We start from the raw sequence: 20,506 nt of genomic DNA on the forward strand, positions 1-20,506 counted from the left end.
GCCTCACACCCCTCACTTCCAGGTGGGGGGGGCACGCAGGGAGGGGGTCGCCTCCCCACCTCCGATGCTCTGCAGCTCTCACACCCCCCCACTTTCCACGTCTGACGGCTCTGCTTCTGGAACACCCACCTCCTAAGCAAAATGCTGCCCCTGACCTCAGCTTCTGGGCTGAGCACCCCCCGGAATGCCTTTATTAACCAAAATCCAGCTATTCCCTGAGGTCGGCACCTCCTGAGGGGCTCTCAAGAAACTGTTGGGTTGTTGGTTTCAGCATCAGAGGCTGGGGTGATGGTCTCCCTCACCCCCCAAGGTAACTTGAAAATCTTTTACGTTCTTACTCTTTTACGTTCTTATTGAAAAACTTGATCTTCGAGCTCTTGCCTCTGACAATGTTGCACCTACACCCTCCCCACTTCCTGCCGCCAAGGACTGGTGTCCCAAACTCCCCATGATGCTTTGAGAACCTTCACTCCTGGATCACAGCCCTACTGGTCACTCTCCTGGGCCACTACCCGGCCTGATTTCAGCGTTCCCTTTGGTGACCTGTCAGATACTCGTGCCACCAGCTAGCTGGATCCTGCCTCCCCACGGACCTGTCCTGCATCTCAGCCCTTTACCACCACGCTCATGGGCCCAAACGCGTCATTCTACGAAACCTGAAGTCACTACTGAAAAGACCACCATTTCTGACTTGAACCTTGTAACATTCTAGCATGCTTGCACAACTACTCACACTGCAAGCCCGTGTTCACCTTTTTTGTTTTTTAATTATGTATTTATTTGGCTGTGTCAAGTCTTAGCTGTAGCATGAAGGATTTTCTAGTTCCCTGACCAGGGATCAAACCCAAGGCCCCTGCATTGGGAGTGCAGAGTGTTAACCACTGGACCACAGGGAAGTCCAAGCCCATGCTTATTTTACTCACTCACTCAGCAAATACTTAGCGACTGCCAGAGGGAAAGTGCAGCACGCTCTGCACTGGTGGACATGGTGGTAAATAAGGAGAAGCAGGCTCCCCACCCTCCTAAAGCTTAGAGTCCATTGAGAGGCGAGCAGGAACTAAGCAAGTCTTCCAGAGCCGGGTGGTCTCCATGACGATTCTGGAGCAGCCTGGATGTGTCATGTTGAGCCTGGGACTCAACAGCCAGCCCTGCCAGCAAAGTCCCAAATACCTCCTCCCCTAACCTCTATAGGGAATCTTCTTAATAAGTCCATCCGTATCTACTCTATGGAAGGCTGCAAACCCCAAACTGATGCTTGACAATCTCTCTGCCTCTTCTCCTGGTTAATTTTTTTCACAGTAATTACCATATCACACACTCTCAGGTTCACTTTTCCTTGGATTTACTTTCTGTCTCTCCCAGTAGAATATAAGCTCTGTGAGACCAGGGATTCCATCTGCTTTGTCCTCCCATGGATCTGCATGGCCTGAGACAGCTGCAGAGAAGCAGGTGTTCAACAGCAATTATTGAGTAAATAGTTGAATCAATGTAGAAACAACCAAGATTGTTTTGTCCAGAAGATTTTCTGGGCACAAAAATCCATGTCACCTTCTCTGCTTTAATCCTTTTTGGAGATGATGGGCGACAGAGGAAATAAATCAATGGAGGGAAGAAGCCATCCGTCTTTCTCGATCACGCAGATGTCTGGCCGAATACTGTCAACCATTGTGACCCCAGTGAACCATCCCATAAAGGGCAAAGCAGTGACATGGGGATTTAGGAAGGAGCATGAGGCCTCCTGGGCTCCAGACCTGTTAAACACAAGGAGTCCAGAATCTGTCAAAGTAATGATTAAGCCCAAAGTCATTCCTTTTAACTCTTGCTAAGAGAAGAGAAGAGGGATTTGTTTGTGGGGCTAGGGGAGAGGGTTAATGTAGAAGAATCAACCTCTGTTAGAGTAAAGGGTAGGATGATGCTCTTAGGCAAGGAAGGGCTACCTAGTCCTGACCCCAAACACCTAGGCAACTGTGGGACATCTGGAGAGCGTGTACAGCCCAGCCTCGAGGGAGGCTGGCCCCTGGATCTGGAAGAACGGGAATTGGTATTCTGCTGATTGCTCTCTGACTGTCCTGGCTCCAGCCGGAAAGGCATTTTACACCCCTAGGAAGATGAAGTGTGCCAAATGCCACAAGGACACGGAGCGAAACTGAATGGAATCAGATAATGAAAAACATAGCCTGGCATCCAGCAATTTCTTTTCATATCTAAAGCCGTTAAAGTGTAAAACAACCTAATAATAACAATCAAAGCAGAAGACATACCATTGTGTGAGTGAATGATAGTATTTAACATGAGGAAGAAATATATCGAGTCAGAGAGCAGCTGCCACACTGCCAGGCGTGCTCCATGGTCCGGGGGGCGGGGGAGGGAAGAGAGCCTGAAGCTCACACAAGCTGCTCTGGGGAGGACGATGCCTCCCTTGAGAACTGAGCGCTGGCCGCGCGTGCTGGGGGCTGTGTCCGCTGCTCTCAGAGGTAATGGTACAAAGATCCACTGGAAGGCACCTGAGAGCCTGGGGAGGATGGAGCATGCTGGCCCAGCACGGAGCCCAGCCTGGAGCCCAGGGTCTAGACAAGAGTGTGGCTGAACTTGTAGGAATACTGTGGAAAGCTGGGAACCCGAGGACCACAGAGTCTGGGCAGAAAGGAGGCCTGAAAGAGAGCAGTCATGTCCCAGAGATGGAGAAGCCACGGGTCAGAAGCAACACAGGGAAAAGAAAATGAATCTTGGAGAAAAACAAACATCGTATCTTAACGCATGCATATGGAATCTAGAGAAACAGTGCTGATGAACCTATTTGCAGGAAAGGATGGCGATGCAGATGTAGACAACGGGCTCGTGGACACAGTGGAGGGGGCAGAGAATATGACAAACGGAGAGAATAGCACCAGCCTATAAACACTGTCATGTGTAAAGTGGAGAGCTGGTGAGAAGTGTACACAGGGAGCCTCGTCTGGCAGTCTGTGACGACTAGAGGGGTGGGACGGGGGGAAGGCAGGGAGGCTCAAGAGGGAGGGGGTATATGTATAATTGTGGCTGATTCACGTTGCTATACAGCAGAAAACCAATACAACATTATAAAAATTAAAAAGATTTTTTAAAAAAGAATACGAATCATGGAGTCAAAAACGTTTGGAGTTGAACTTCACCTTTTTAATATCTGTGGGCCAGTTTTCCTATCAGCTCTCTGTTTCTTCATTGCCAAAATGGAAATGATGCCTACTTGTAAGGGCGTCTGTAGGATTTAAGTGATATTATGGTATGGAAAGCAGAGTGCCCGGCACAGAGCAAACAGCACCCAGCGGTGGCTCTCAAGCATGCATCACAATTGCCTGGGGATTTACCAAAATGCAGATTTCTGCATCCCATCTGAGGTCTGGGGTGTGACCCAGGTGATGCCCGTGATGCTGGCCCAGGGACCACCCTTGGAGGGTCGCACTGTACAGCACAGCGGTTAAGCACATGCCTTCTGGAGACACTGCGGCCGTGGCTGGGGTTTCAGCTCTGCCACTTGGAGCCCTGTGTCCTGGCCCACTTGTCTATGCTCCAAGCCTCAGCCCCCTCATCAGTAAAGCAGCTCATCACAGGACCTGCCTCACACTGCTGTTGAGAAGAATTCATACGACTCTGCTGCAGGTTTATAAGAGTGGATAGCACGTTTTTGCATATCCTCAGAGTCTTAGTTATTGTGGTTGGATAATAGAGACCCTTCCATTCAGACTCTAGGGAAAAAGCAATCATCACAGGTCAAGATAAGATGCAGGATGGAAGAGCAGGTGTAATGTCAAAGCCTCATAGCAAAGTCCTCGTGGCCAGGACAATCTGATCGCAAACTGTCTCCAAACTCTCCTGGCAGCTCCTGGTGAGTCTTGGCTGTGGGATTCCTGAAGCCCTCATCTGGTCTACGGGGATTCCTCAGAGAGGAGGCTTCATGGCTGTAGTGGAGGGTGATGCCCTGCAGAGGCCCTTCTGTACCCCCCCCCCAAAGAGCTGCCTGTCAGGTATGCTCCTCAGAGATGGGGTCTCCTGGCCTAGAGGGGCTGCCGTTTTAACCGGCCTTTGTAATAACTGAGCCAGGGCGGCGTAGCATCTGTGAGGAAGACAATACAATCTCTCTGCTTTTTTGTTTCCTTTTTCGTTTCATCAAAACAGTTCTGCTTGGTAACGGTCACCAAGTACCCGCATAAATAGCCCAAGACTCGGGAGAGCGTGGGGGAGGATGCTGTTAGCAGTGCCTGCATTCAGCAGACGTCTCATTCTACAACATTTTTCAAGGGTTTTAAAATAATTGGGTAAAACCACAAACAGCGTCTGTGGTGTGCACTCCTGCCCTCGGTTTCTAGACGGAGGCTTGATTCCATATGTTCTCAATTGAGGCACATTGAACTCATTAATTTCCCCACTAGTCTTTTTATGATTTCCCTCTTCTTTGAAGTAGGAAGCTGCACAGCTCTAATATTGCTTTAAACCAGATCATAAATATTAAACTTACAAAACCCTTATTGACATTGGCAAATTTTACCCTAAATGTATCTATGTAGCCATAATGTTACAGTTAAAGAAAATTACAGAGTTAAAAGAGTGATCTATAAATGTCTCTCTCCACTTCCCTCTTTGCTACCTTTATCTGTGTTTAAACCATTTACTTAACGAGTTTGTGGATTGCTTTGCCCCATACCTGAAGATGGACCACTGGTTTATCTCTATCATAATGAACTGCTTTCTCTGTACAGGTTGGACCTAATACCGTATGCACCCCTGCTCCCTGGGACAGGACATCCACCACTTTCGATTATGATGCAATTATTTTTTTTCTCCCACCATCAATGAGCGCTGTAATATCTTTTGCAATAGCAATTATGTGTTCCCTCCTGGGATGGCTACTTGGGGTACTCTGGGAATTTTAATCAAGCACCTATGTTAATTAGAAAATCATGAGAGTGAGGGAGGTGCTGAGGAAGCACCTTTGACTATCTAGCCTTTCTGGCAATTGACCGAGCTTGAGTCCTTTTGTAAGGACTTAACCTTTTCAGAGGAAGGAATTTTAATTTCCTCCTTTTTGTTCTTGTCTTCTGGGTGGGAGAGAAGAGGAAGAGCTGGGCTGAGTGACGGAAGCCACCAGGGTTAGGCGCCTGCTGTATGTTGTCAGCTGGCCACCCTGCATTGGGAAGCATGACTATCAAGCCACTTCGACCTTGGCAGGGCCTGGTTAGCTCTATTCTACAGACCAAGTGTCTGAGGCTCAGTCCTGGGTCACTAGGGAGCCTGTTCCCGGGGCGGGGAGGGGCAGGTGGAGAGGCATTTCTTATACAAACTCCTTTGATTGGTTTGTGAAACGTGATGATGCAGGTATGACATTCCTGGATCTTACCCTTTGCTTACTAAGGCTGATTTTGTTTTAAATTAGGCACCAAGACTCAACTTTAAAAAGGGGAGAAACATGCTCTATCTGCACTACCGGGCGCTTGGCCCTTCCATGATCCCCTACAGTGCCTGGCACTGTCAGGCACTGTGCTCGGCACTGGAGGTAAGGCAACCACAGGAGGCCTGCCGCTGCTCCCCTGATCCCATGGACACGGGGTCAGGGAGTCCCCCAGAGCCTTGGGGCAATGGCGAACATCACCGCCGTGCAGAGTGCTGTGGAGTCTTGGGCGGAAGGACTGAGGTGCTCTGCTGGAAGAAAGTCACCAGAGGCTCTCAAACAGGTAGCCTTTGAGTCTGGTCTTAAGAAAAGAGTAGGCCTCGATCGAGAAGCTGCAGGGAGATATGTAAGGAGAGCAGGGTGAGTCCTAGGAGGAGGTGAACCTCAAGCCCCAATATGACCCACAGCACAAGCCGGAGGGCCCTTGGGGTCTGTGACCAGATCCCGGAAGTTCTAAGTGCTTTGCCGAGAAGCAGGAACAAAATCCCAAGAAAGAAGGGGACCCAGGCACTGAGCTGTCGAAGGGAACACAAACGCAGCTGGACCTGCCTTCAAAATCACCCATTTCGGGAAGGTCACTGCCAGCCAGGACAAGGAGTCACTGCAGGTGGTCAGAGCCTCAGACAAGGGCCAGACACTGCACACGTCTCAGAAGAAAGGACCAGCTGGACCATTCTCACCTGTCCTCAGGAAGCAGATGGAGAGAGCAGACACACTGCTCATCACCCCAGCCCATCTGTGGGAAGCAACACCCCAGGGAAGAAGCCTTCTGCTCACTGCCTCGCCCGGATTCCAACCTTCCAGTGGAAGATAGGCAGGCCCCTCACAGCTCAGCAGGTCCCCTTTCCAGGGAGCCTCCCTGACACGGAGCCAAAGAACATAGATCCCCAGGCCGCCACTCCTTCAGGCCCCTGTTTCTCTGGAACTTAGGCTAATCCCTGGCTTCACACACCTTGGCCGTGACTGGAGAGGTGATTCAGTCACTGAGGTCCGTGCCCCCTGCACCCCCACCCGGCTTATGGCAGAAAAGATGTATCGCTTGTACCGCTAATTTCAGGGCAGCCACCAGAACAAGGTTCCACGAGTTGTCCAGGGTGGGCGTAGATAGAGGCCTTTCAAGAAGATCTTTGTCTTTCCTGCGTCTTTTTTTTGGCCCCCTCCTTTGGGGTGGTGAACACTGGTGGGCGAGGTGAAGCCCTGAGTCCCGCTTTGTCCTCCTTCCCTCCCAGCCCCGGCGCCTCTCTGCCGCAGACTTCTTTTCTCGTTGGCCGTCCTAATGATCCCTGTGCCACGCGGGGCCCCTGACGTGGGTGCTGACAGGCTGCTCATTAGTGCCAGGGTGCCGCGTCAGCCGGTGGCACGCTGGAGCTCCACTGCTGACACCCTTCCGCAGAGCTGTCACCAGAGCTGCGGCACCTGCCAGCTTTGGTTGGACTCAAGCTGTGATACTTCCAGTGCCAATTAGTGTGCCCGTGCCCTGCTTGGCTGGGGAGGGAGGCCTGTCAATGCTGACAAATGGGAAACAGGTGGGCATGGGGCCAGGGGAGGGCCTGGGGGGCGGGTCAGGGAGGGCTCAGAACATTGGAGAAGCCCTCCCATCCGCGGGTCACCCTGTCCTCACCAGCTGGTGCCTTTGAAGGCTCTGAGAAACAAGGATGGGCCTGGACAGCCGACAGCCCCCTGGGTCCTCAAGTCCAGCAGGAGAGCTCAGGGAGGAGGTGGAAGGGAATGGGCAGCGGCGGCAGGTGGCCCATCCCCACAGGTGAGGGTGTGGAAGGCTTGCAGAAGCATCCACTCTGTGCTGTGGGAAGAGATGGACTTGGTGTGCAGCTCAATGGATGGACAGTCTGGCTCTAACTCTGCATCGCCCAACCCTAGGGTCTTTGTGGGGCCTGAGAAGAAACACTCCACCTCTACTCCACCTCACTTCATACACTGAAGGATGGAGGCGAGACGTTTTAAATAATATTTCTTTTTTTTGGTACGGATTTCTTTCTTTGTATTATTATTATGATTATTAACCCATGAGGAAGAGTATATTTTCATGGACCACTGAATTCATTCTCTCTGGGAATACCCAGGATTGATTTACAAAACCATTGGAAGTTGTTGTGGGTTTAGGCACAGGTGGGTTGGGATGATGAGCAAGCGTGCAAAAGGCTCAGGCGCCCGGAAGGGCCCGGTGAATTACGTGTCAGAGAAACACAGACATTGCAAGAGAAACTGCAGTGAGGCAGGGATAAGGGCAGAAGGCAGCCCACCCAAGATCCACTTCCAAAGATGTTCGGGAGCCATCTCAGCCCTTGCAAAAGAGAACCTGAAAAGGAGTCACTCCTTCAAGGAGACGTCCAGCTGCCACAGCAGCTGCCCCGCCAGAGGGACATTGAGAAAGACTTGAGAAAATCTCCTGAGAAAAAGACCAGAGAAAATCTCCTGGAGACTCACTGGCAGAGTCTCAGTAAGAAACACACCAGCTCTGGACCACAATATCAAGTGGAGGAGAATCCCTCAAGGATGCAGATGAAATCTTTGAATTAGGTAGGAGAACGGTCATGCCCTTGGGGGTACCAGCAAGCACAAGTGCTGTTTATGGGATCAACACATATTTCTTAGATGCTTTCTGGGTGCTGGGTATTGAGTTAGGAGGTAGAAGATCTGAGAAAAGAGAGACACAGGCTCTGGTCTCAAAGAACTCATGAGCCAGAATCTGGACATCTCTGTGGACTGATCTCTGGACCCTCCTGAGCCCCCAGCCAATACCCAAGTTGGAAGCTTCCTCTCAATAGCCTTGGTGACATAGTCATTTTCAGTGTTGTATTTGATGGGATAAAGGCTGAGGTAGGTGTACCCAGGAGGACTGCTTCTTTTAGGATGGTCAGGGAGTCCAGACCCCATAGATACAGTAGCTGAACTCAGCCTTCAACTGGGTTTCATGAGGTGGAAATACAAAAATCTCAGCTTCCTCTCTAAAGTTCTGACAGCCCAGCGGAAGCTGGAGACATAAAACTGGGCTTTGAGAATACTTTCCTATGAATTGTGACGTCCTAAAAAGCATCTCTTGGGACACACTGGAAGAGATGGGATATCTGTTTACTTAGAAGACTCAGAGGAATAGACAGCATTAAAGGTATTCTTTTGGATAGGAAGAGCTGTGCTAAGATACGTTCTTGAACATCTCGAGAAGGCAAAGAGAAGACAAGACACAGAATCACAAGTGGTGGGGCGGGGGGTGGGGGCTGTGTCTGCGGGACTTTGGGGGCCACTGCTGGTCCTTCAGTGCCTGGAGCAGCAGTTTAAAATGGCGGATTCGGCAAGAGGCCACTGCAACATTTGTGTAGCTCTAGGTGGCATTTCTGTAGGAGAAAGTGAGATGGGCTTTTTGTCCTGAAAAGACCAAGGCAACACCTGGACCCTTCCAAACGGTATGTACAGTGAGGGCAGGTATCTCTACAAAGCTGGTACACCTTCTCCTTGAACTCCTGGGAGCTCTAAGTACATGAGGGGAGCCAATAAGACATGCAACCAGTACCAACGGGTGAAATGTTACTTCTCACATTCCACAGCAATGGCAAGAGGTGGCCTTAGAAGTTTTACCTTCTCTCTATTCTGGACAGGGACAGCTGACACTTTCGCCTTCTGATGTAATGTGCCAAGCAGACACATTCTGAGAAAGACCCTGCCACCCCCTCCCCACCATAAGATCACTCCCAGCTTCTGTATATCTGGATATATAAGCCACTATTATACAATGGTGGTTAACACTTCTTTATTTTGTTTCCACATAAAAGGCAGTGAAAGCTGGGACCTTATGTTAAGTGAAATAAGTGAGAGAGAGAAAGACAAATATCATACGATCTCACTTATATGGGGAATATATATATATATATATATATATATATATACACACAAACTAAACCAAAACACATAGATACGGAGACCAGAATAAAGGTTACTGGAGGGGAGGTGGGGCGGGTAGTGAAATGGGAGCAGGGGGTCGACTGTATGGAGGTGGATGGAAGCCAGCCTTTTGGCGGTGAGCTCACTGTAGCATATACAGAAGTCAAAATATAATCTTTTATGCATGGAACTTATACAATGTTATAAACCAATGTCAGCTTATTGCAGGGAGCACCATCTGAGTTGTGATAGAGGATACTAGGAGTTTTCAGAAACGTGAAGAACAAACAGATCACTCAGGAGAGAAGACGTAGTGAAGCCATCAAGCTTGCCCACAGTGCTTGGCCCGGGTCCGCCCTCCGGACGGAGGGCTTTCAGGGGTGTGAGTATAATAACAATGACCTTGACTGAGTGACCTGCCCACACAGATTGGCAGCAGGGATGACAGAGGCTCTGTCTGTGGAGCCTTCGCTCGGGTGCAGGGCATCTTTTCTTCCAAGGAACCCCCATCTTGTCCACTTGTATGTAAAATAAGCCGCATTTTGCAGACACTTAGTAGGGTGAGATGAAGCTCTGGCCGCTAAGGGTCTCCAGCTTCAGTTTGGTCTCAGCCACAGCCCAATGACAGCTCTCATCTCCAAATAATCAGTCACCGAGAAAGCAGCACCCCGTGAGCCCCGAGGTGATTAGTTACCACGTGGCATGTCTCTCGTCAGCTTGAATCTGGGTAGCTAATCCTGACCGGGGATCTGGGAAAAGCTGCGCGTCTAAATTACTCTGATCCACAGGTAGATTCTGATTATCCTGCTCCTCTCCATCTTGATCCATCTTCTGTTTCCATAGCAGCTAAAACCCCAGGAAAATGGATGCCTCTGGCCAGGGCTCAGGTAAAGTCTCCCGGGAAAATGAGGCAGCTGGATGGCCGGGGTGGGGGAAGGATGCTAGCATACAGCGGTGCGAACCTCAGCAGGAAGAACGGAGAAGGTGCCAACGCAGTGGGGAGACAAAAGTGATTGTGAGGGGAAGACAGAGAAAAGGAGATGACAATGTGGGATGAAATGGGATGGAAGAGGAATGTGCAGGAGGCTGTGAGAGATGGGAAAGCAGAGAAATAAAGAGAGCATGAAAGGGCAGGACAAAAAGAGGAGACGTATGGAGGAGAAGGGAAGAAAGGGAAGAAAAGGAAAGGAGGAAAAAGAACCCAGAAAAGGACAAAGAGCTGCAGGGCCAGTGGAGGGATGAGAAAAGACATCAAACAGGAGTCAGAGGCGGACTTGCAGGATGGAGGGCCAGGTGCTTCCTGATAGAAGCAAAGTCCATGATGCTGAGATGATGAATGCTCTGCGGATTCTAAAGGCACGGACCGTCCCAGCGTCCAGCGGCACTGAGGACCCGACATTTTCAGGGATGGATGGCGTGCACCTTGAACCAGAAAGTCTGTCCACCTGGATTCCCTTCCCTGGGATGTGCCCCAAGACCACTTTTCAGCACTAGCGATCTTAGGTACAGTGAAACCTCCTCCAAGGTTGTGGGCCATGCCACCTGCAAGGTCAGTTCCAGTTGAGAGACTGGCAGAAATGCAAGCATCTCTGATTCCCTCGCTCACAGTGGAGGCCTCAAGTGCAGTGGCTATGGAGAGTTCTCAGGGTTTCAGCTAAACACACTGAAAATCTCACCTCTTCTGTGACAATGTCCTTACGGCGACTTGTCACCCCAAGCGAGGGAATTTGCTATCTGGGGCCTATGCAGTCTTCTTCAACTGATTGCATTAAATCCCAGGTGTAGCGGACCCTGCGATGCCCTGCCTTCTTCAGGAACGGAGGACGCCTGTCCTGGGGTGGACCAGACAGTCCTCAGCTCCAGTAGGAAGAGAGATACCTGGCCTGGGCTCACAGCTCAAATTCTCTGACCAACTACGGTCCTGTTGTAAAAGGTCACCCCCATACCTTCAGTAGGGGACAATCCGCCCTGTCTTCAGAACACCCCACAGGCATCCTGCTCTCACACATGGCGCCACAGTCAACCTCTCCCCCAGCCCGACCCCCACTGCCCTTTCACAGGGCTGAGCCCAGGGCCACCTCCGATAAACTTCTAGCTCACCAATCACCATCTCAGGGTCCGGTTTAGAGGGACTCAGACTGTAGCACCAAACAAATGACCACTCCTGCAGTGACTTTAGCATCTTCATTTTTATTGAAGTATAGTTGATGTACAATAGTGGGTTAGTTTCAGATGTACAACAGAGTGATTCAGCTATATATATATATATATATCTCAAATTCTTTTCCATTATAGGTTATTACAAGATATTAAGTATAATTCCCTGTGCTTTACAGTAGGCCCTTGTTGTTTATCTATTTTACAATAGTGGGTATCTGTCCTTTAGCATCTTAAACCTTCATAAGCCAACAATGCCTACATATAAACACACACATATATACATACATATGTACATGAGTGTATTTTAGGCTAGCCAGATACAAGCAATGAAATTCAAGGATTTTTATTCAGGTCTCAGCTCAAATGTCACCATGTCAAACACCTTTCCTGACCAAACCTCTTGTTCTTCCGTCAACATACCCTGTTCTATTTTCCCATCCTTATCGCCACTTATTATTATTATTAATATCACTGGTTATTTGTATCGTGAGGATGTGAGCTCATGAGAGCAGAGACTTCCCTGTTCTGGCTTATCGCTATATCCCCAAGCACTCAGCCGACATTTAAGAACAAATGAAACCATGTAACGCGCCTTCCATAAAAGCTAGCGTTATAATATATGACGCCCACGCTCAGTCCCTTAAGTTACGTCTGACTCTTTGTGACCCGATGGACTGTAGCCCACCAGGCTCCTCTGTCCTTGGGCTTCTCCAGGCAAGAATACTGGAGTGGGTGGCCATGCCCTCCTCCAGGGGATCTTCCCGACCCGGGGATCGAACCCTCGTCTCCGGCATCTCCTGCACTACCAGTGGATTCTTCACTGCTGAGCCACCGGGGAAGCCCTTAACAAATGGCATCTTGCTTTAGATTGTTAAAGTTTCAGGTTCAGTCTATGCAAGCACAAAACAACACTTTGTCTGGTCTACAAAACACCTAGATTGGACAAAGTGAGTTGTGCAATTTAGTCACACATTAAGTGATAATTGTTATCTAGGATTAATCAGAGGAGAACGACACAAGGACTCATGGCCTGGAGACCAGATACTTGGCAATGTTGAAGCAGTACAGGCCTGGAAACGTTCCTTTTAGGAACATGGCCATTCCAAGCTCTCATCCATCTTTGTGTGTCTGTGTTTTCTCTCTCTTACCACAGCCAGCTGAACAATGCCACCAACACCGAACTGAGCACTCTACCATCCAATGTGAACAGAAAAGTCACCCAGGACATCTCACCACCCTTTCACCCAGAAACAAGGGAGATTACTCTCCCAGGGATTGCATCAATCCTCCAGTGTGATTTCTGGACTCCTAGAGGTTATGCTCGTCTTGCATTGAGAACACCGATATTCTCTGTAGAGCTACGAGTATGCTGTTATCAGGCCACCAAGAATGCGGGATCCTTGTGACCAGGCCACCAGCACCATAACCTCCTGCCACAGCCAACGATTCTCCCATTTCCTCGCATGACATGATGTCCCAAGCCGCTTCTCTTACCTTTGGGGGAGATGTGTCTCCAGGTAACTGTGGGCTCCGGTCTACCCGTTGCTATGCAGGTGAGGCTGATGTTGTTGCCTTCGTTAATGGAGATATCTGAAGAGATCTCCACAATTTTGGGAGATACTGTGGAGACGAAACAGGTAGAAGGAAAATTAAAATTTTGCTGAGATATTTCTTCGTTGTCTTCAAAGGGGAGTGGGCAGAATAACCCAGGGACAGAAACACAGGGGCTACAGTCAATGAGGAGGAACCAGAGGGATCACCTTCCACTTGAGAGAAACATCTCACCTTGACTTCAGCTTATATTTCCTCCTATTTAAAGGCAACGTTGGAGAGCCTGGGAAGGTGGCTCAGATGGTAAAGAATCTGCCTGCAATGCAGAAGGCACAGGTTCGATCCCTGGGTTAGGAGATACCCTGAAGAAGGGAATGGCAACCCATTCTGGTGTTCTTGCCTGAAGAATTCCACAGACAAAGGAGCTTGGCAGGCCATACTTCATGGGATTGCAAAGAGTTGGACACAACTGAGCCACAAACACTTTTACTATGTATTTTCATAGTAAAAATACAACAAATATTTATAGGATGGAATTAGAACGGTTGCTCAAAGGAACCACTTCCCTACCTAGCTACATGCTTATAACAACCTCAAAATCAGGCCAATAATATGTGTCATTTCAGTTCTGCCACCATTGGTTCTGACACACTACTGCTTCAAGTTTACATGGCCTCTCTGTCCAATTCTCATAGGAGTCTTCACATGAGTTTTCCTCCTTCAATCAGCACGCCTCTGAGCCACCCCCAAGTGTCTTTCCAGAACCCATGATCCCCCAAGACACGATGTCACCTGGCCTGCAGGAGACCCCAGGCAAGCTGAGTATCACCCTTATTTCCCAGATGCAGCTAAGACCCCCAGCACAACACTCACACAAAAATAAGACTAGTTGGAACTTTCTGCGCTTGTCTTTTCTCTTCTGGAACTATTCATAACTCACTCCTGATTATGCTGGATTTCCTCCTCCAGATATAGAGGTGTCTGCAGATAGCTATTCTTGGCCATTTTCCCTCCTTCTCCTGAAAACTGACTTCCCATCCATCTCTAAGCCCCACCCAACCAGGAATGCACATTAACAAGCATTCACTGGACTTTGTTTCCTGAGCCTCAAGCCCTTGCTTCTGGTTTTGATCCCCTAGCACCTTTCTCCAACTGTCTAGACTGACTGGAATCGTTCAAGGCCTGGCTGAGCCAGCATCCCTTCCAGGAGGTCTTCCAGGCCATGCCCAAGGGCACTGCCTCTCCATCCTGGAGACCATGTAGCTTCCTCCACAGTATTAAAATAAGCTGGCTTATGTAACATGTGTCATTTTTTTCCCTTGACTATACATGATTATACAGGAAGACACTGTACAAGAGCCTTGCTCATCATTTTATTTTCTGCTGTCTCCAATACAGCACCTTGCATAAAGCTAGCACCAATTCATCATTTTTAGACTTAAATCCACATGGAGCTTCAGGTAGAAGCAGTGTGAAGGAGGATGTAGCCAGGGCTAGGGAGTGACCCAAACCTCTAAGATCTGAAACTTCTAAGACATATCATTGTGATTTATGGCTGTGTCATTATAAAAGCTAAACTGAAACTTCCAGAAGGGAAAGAAACTTGATGAGTTAATGACTGAACACTTGATTTGCTGACCATCTGAAGGATCCCAATTCCTAAGCTCTCTAAGTCATTTAAATCTGATGCATTTTATACACACAGTTTTAACTGGGATGTAATTCTTGAAGCCCCAGCCCTGATCCTGCCCCCACTTGGCAATTGCACAGCCTTGCCTGTTTCTCAGAGGACAGGCTGCTGCAGAATGATGGTGCTGGCCTTGCAGACATCGCTTCAACTCTGCAGGTAAGTAATTTATTGATCTGTAAAGCACTCTGAGATGCTCTGCAAGGGATTATGTCACGCCAACGCCACGCAATAAAATAAAAAATGATGGACTTTGTGAACACAGGGTGATTTAGGGTTTGTAGTTGGAAGTGTGCTCAAAGTACATTTTAAGTGGAAATTAGGCTGGGTAATGAATTACTCTTGCTTTGGAAGGGCTTGCTGGGAGTTCATTTTCCTGGCTTCTTACATGATAGCTAATCTGCTAATCATACACTAGAGAACAATGGACAGTCCCCGAGTGGAAGAGGAGGCACTTTGGGCCAGAGCTGTCAGCAGAGTGAGTATATCAAATGAGACCATCACACCTCATGCTTGGAAGAATCATCTAGAATTGTCTCCCTCCTCTCACAACTGGAACTCATCCAACTCATGCAGCTGAAGTTGGTGAAATGCTCGCTGGCCTTTCAAGCCTGCCTCAGAGTAGAGCTTGAAGATGGCAGATTGCCCTCAGATGAACTTGAAAGGAAGATGATTCAGGGCAGAGAGGTGAGGTGGTCTGACCAGAGGTGCAAACCCAATTATCAGAACCAAACTGGCACAGCGCCTAAGATGCAAGGAGATTACAAGTATCATTGTCCAGGAGGCAACTTCTAACATGCTGTCAGTATGTAAAAGTAAACTAAATTGGCAAGGATGCACTGTGATAGTGGCTAATACATGTTCATAAGAAGATTTTGGCCAATGGATAGGGCTACTTACAATTTTATTTTGTTTCCATGGATACGTCCTGCATCTTACCTTGGCTAATCAAGCAGGCTGTTAGAAACATACTAAGATTGCATTGCTTTCATTCACACATGTGTTCATTCATTCACCCATCAATATTCCCTGAGTACTTCCATATGCCAGTGTTGTGCTCAGCCCCAAGGACATGGCAATAAAAAGACAGTGCTTGTCCTCAAGGAGTCCACAGTCTAGAGATGCAAAAACCAGAACAGAAACAAATCCCTTTAATGTAATACAATAAGGTGGTGAGGAAATGCAGAGAGAGACACCCTAGCCAGTGTGGAGATGGATGTCATGGAGGGCTCTTTGGATAGGAGACACCTCAGACAAGTCCCAGGAGATAAGTAAACATCAATCAGTTCTGAGGAGGAAAGGCATTCCAGATGGCCAGGCATCATTGTTAATGGAAGAATAGCTACTGAAGGAGGAAGGGCCAAAAGTCACTCATCAAACATTGAGTAAGGAACTTCCCTGATGGTCTAGTGGTTAAGATTTTGCCTTCCAATGCAGAGGGTGTGGGTTTGATCCCTGCTCGGGGGTGTTAAGGTCCCACATGCCTTATGGCCGAAAAATTAAAACATAAAACAGAAGCAATATTGTAATAAACTCAATAAAGACTTTAAAATTGGTCCACATTGAAAAAAAAAAGCATTGCGTGAACACCTACTGCATACATAACTGTGGGTTAGGTGTGTACATGATGCGCAGAAATGCACGTTTTGTGGATCCTCCATGACCTTACAATCTATTGGGGGAAACTGCCTATAAACATCCCAGTGCATCACAGGGTTGTGTGTGACTGGACACCAGCAGTACAGACATTAAGTTCCGTGAGTTAGTGTGGGAGAATCACAGCCAGTGAGGGTATGGGAACAGCTTCTCCTGGGCCACAGAGTCTAGTGTTGGGATCGACAATGGAGATACAATCAAGAAGGTGAAGGAAGTGAAGCCGCTTCAGGTGGGACAGAAGTGCACGGGCGCAGATGGGAAGGCAGGAATCCAGGATGCAAGTGAGGATGCAGAGGCAGTGGAGAGCAGTGGTCCAGATCCTGGATCTACTGCACTCAAGCTGGGCAGTCTTGGCTCCATCACCTCAACCTTCTGCGCTTCACACCTTCATGTCATGAAGCCAAATGCATGTACTTCACAGGGTTCTTCTCAGGACTTAGGGGTAAGTTTGTGAAATGCACTAACAGAGGTTCCAAGCTTTGTGAAGTATGCAATAAGTGAGTTTTAGTATTAGGTGAGGACTTCCCTGGTGGCTCAGCAGGAAAGAATTGCCTGCAAGGCAGGAGACATGAGTAGACATGGGTTGGATCCCTGGGTCAGGAAGATCCCCTGGAGAAGGAAATGGCAACCCATTCCAGTATTCTTGCCTAGGAAATACCATGGACAGTGGAGCCTGGCGGGGTACAGTCCATAGGGTTGCAAAGAGTTGGACAAGACTGAGCATGCACACACAGTGCTTGGCAAATATGTATGTCATGTCAACACAAAATGAATGGTAGATAAATTTAACCCACTCAAGGATTAATCCACTTCCTGGGTTTTAACTCCATCCTATAGGCAATGGCAAGCATCTGAAATTGTTTAAAAGAGGAAATACTATATATAGGTATATAGTAAATATATATACATATTAATATGCTTTAAGCAAAATAAGCTTGTAACAAGGTGTCAGAGAGAGCAAATACACAGAAATTTGAGTTGAGAAATCAATTTCTACAAGTGATCTTCAAGGCCTGGGTTAAACCATGGGCTCTGTAAGGGTGGAAAGAAAAGGGTGGGTTTGAGAGCAACACCAAGGTCAAGCCGTGGTGCCTGGGGATTTCCCAGGTGGAAGATTCAGGAGCCTGGAGTCTGACATGAAGGCTGTTCTGTTCAACAGAACAATGAGCTGGATGGCTCATTCATTTACATACATGAGTAACTTCTTTGGGGCAGAACATTAGTTTGATTCTGTATTAGACAAGCTCCTGGGGATGACGAGGGACCAGCAGACTGGCAGGACTGTCCTCTTGGCAGCTGGGATCACACAATCGAGGTCTGGGGTGAGTCTGAGATCTGCAAAGAGTCCATGGACCCTTAAAAGAGGCCATCAGCTTATTTCCACATAGATGCATGTGACATCTCTGCCAACTTCTGAGGTCTGAATCTAGAAAATCGATCCCTATTGAACCAGAACAATTGGGAAATGGTCAGGTTAGTTTGGAAAGAAAGGTGGAAACCCCCTCAGCCATGCTCTTTGGATCGAGTTCCACATTAATGTATTATGTTAAGGTATAATCTGGCTCTTATTGAATTTTAATTCAAATGTGTAAATAATTAAATAACATAATTATTAAAACAGTATTCTGGGGAACTTCCTCACTCTTCATGTAGCCTCCACTGCCCAGGTGTTAAGTTCTAATAATTATGTCATTAATAAATAGCAATTGGCTGTTTTTAGCGCACAGTAGATACCCTATTAAATGCAAATTAAGATGCTTTATTAGCCTTTCACGGTCCTGTGGGGCTGAGGATGTGCAGAAGTGCCTTGGACCAGGCTCCTGAGGACACATGCAGATCTAAGCATCCTAGATGCTGCCTTTGCTGCTGAGGGCATGTGCCCCCTCCTCACACCCACCCCCGACCCTCACCTCCTCTCTGCAGTGAAGATCTGAGATGCCCATGGCAGCTCGGGACTGCTGTCACAGCAAGGGCTGCATCACAGCTAAGGCCTTGGGACCTGTGTCTTCACAGAATTAAAAGGACCCATCTGGAACACCCCCAGCTTTCCTGGTGTCCAGAAACACCCAGGCCTGTGTCCATAACCTGGTGTAGGAATGTCCAGCCACTGCCTTCCCTTCCTCCCCAAACACCTCAGGTCATTCTCTGGTTCTTCATAGTTTCCTTGCTCCCCACTCTTCACCCGGCCAGGTCTGTCTTGCTCTTTAAATCTTAGCTCCTCCAGGAAGCCTTCCTCCATCATCTTTCCTGATGTAGAACACCCCCACACCAGATTATTGCATATGGTCTGCTCTCCCAAGGAAAATGCAAGCCCAACTGGTTGTCTTGTTCAAACGACACGACGCCAGAACACAGTTTGTGTTCAACATGTAGGTTTTGAATGAATGAATGAATGAGCGCTTTGACAAGGCCGTATGGAAATAACTAAACTTCCTCAACATCTCTAAATAGCCCTTGAAGGCTTTCAGAGTATATAATAATTTCAGTGGTTCCTGTTTGTTAAATTGTTGTTTTTCCAGTAACTAAGTCATATTCGACTCTTTGAAACCCCAAGAACTGTAGCCCACCACTCCTCTGTCCACGGGACTTCCTAGACAAGAATACTGGAGAGGGTTGTCATTTCCTCCTCCAGGGGGTCTTCCTTACCCAGGGATCGAACCTATGTCTCCTGCATCTCCTACATTGGCAGGTGGGTTCTTCACCCTGCACACCACCTGGGAAGCCCCACTTTATCTTAGCCCTGCATTAATCCCACAAGTAGATATTATCTCCAAGCTGACCAAGTATCCTGGTTTACCTGGAAGTTGGGCTTCCCTGGTGGCTCAGACAGGAAAGAATCTGCCTGCAATGCAGGAAACTTGGGTTCGATCCCTGGGTTGGGAAGATCCTCTGCAGGAGGGCATGGCAACCCACATCAGTATTCTTTCCTGGAGAATCCTTATGGACAGAGGAGCCTTGTGGGGTACAGTTCATGGGGTCGCAAAGATCGGACAGGACTGAGCGAAGCACACATGGCGCACAAGGCGATTCCCAGAACACGGGAATTTCACGGCTGAAACCAGAAAAGTTCCCGGCAATCGGAGACGCCTGGGTCACCCTCGTTGTTTCCTTCCCTGCATCTTACAGGTGAAGGTACATCTTCATCTGTAATGTGTAGGGAGTTTATAATGCAGAATTTTAAAGTGTTTTCTTTTTAATGAGCAGATAGATGGGTTAGAAAAATAAGAAATGCATGTTGAATCATGGATGGGCACACAAAAACAGAATTTGACCATCTCATATACGCACTGAGACTGTGAATTTCTGTTATGCGTTAGAAATTTTATAGGAAGTGTGACTCCATTATTTTATTTTATCTCACAAGAATGTTATGAGATGGCACTATTATGATTCCGATTTACAGATGAAGAAACTAAGGCTTTGTGAGCTGTTAGTGATGTGTGCCAGGTTATCCAGATGGTGAGACAGACTGCAGCTTATGTCTGATCCCAGATGGATTCTCTGCACACAGAGGTACTGCAGTGAGTGGGTGCCCTGACTGGGGTCTTGCTGATGCACCCTCCCATGGCGGGCACCTGGCTTTGCAGCTCCCTGTGACCACCTGTCCACACACAGCCCTTGGTTATTCCTACATAGCATCGGTCTCTATCAGGAGAGTGGGTGAGAGGTTTCATCAGCATACTTTTGGACTTTCCAGTGTCTGCATGACGGTGTTGTTATCTTCCCTATCCATCACTGGCTCTTCCTAACCTTCCTTCTCGTTTGCATCGGCCTTGCCCTGTACACTGGACCCCAGAGCCGCAGCTCCTGGGGAGCGCTCATGTGAGGCAGGCTGTAACTGCCGCCTCTTGCAACCAGGGGTCCTAGCTGTCCCTGTATCGTGACAGAGAAATGATCCATCAAACCCACTGCTGAGTCCACTGAGGGGCATTCTCTTGGCTTATTTTGTCTGAAAAGACTAGTCAGCCTGTCTTTTCTTCGTTCCTTTTCCCTTCTTCCTTTTTTCCAGGACAAATATTTGTATAATAGGGAATGTCTTCAGGTATCGTGGGATCTATGGGGTCTCCTGATAGAAAGAATCCTCAGCTTTGCCCCAGAAACCTGAGTATTAAGCCCAGGCTGACTGTTTCTAG

General features: G+C 48.2%; 1 protein-coding gene across 5 annotated transcripts in view; it reads right to left on the bottom strand.

Annotated features, from left to right (window-relative positions):
• NTM (neurotrimin) overlaps positions 1 to 20,506 on the bottom strand; it is a 956,964-nt gene that overhangs the window by 109,612 nt on the left and 826,846 nt on the right. For all 5 annotated transcript variants that reach the window (XM_069566687.1, XM_069566684.1, XM_069566686.1 and 2 more), the window contains one exon: positions 12,974 to 13,099. In XM_069566687.1, the coding sequence (XP_069422788.1) occupies positions 12,974 to 13,099 (126 nt within the window). The remainder of the gene's footprint in view (positions 1 to 12,973; positions 13,100 to 20,506) is intronic.

Source organism: Ovis canadensis, chromosome 21 (genome assembly GCF_042477335.2).
Source record: "Ovis canadensis isolate MfBH-ARS-UI-01 breed Bighorn chromosome 21, ARS-UI_OviCan_v2, whole genome shotgun sequence".
Taxonomy (NCBI): domain Eukaryota; kingdom Metazoa; phylum Chordata; class Mammalia; order Artiodactyla; family Bovidae; genus Ovis; species Ovis canadensis.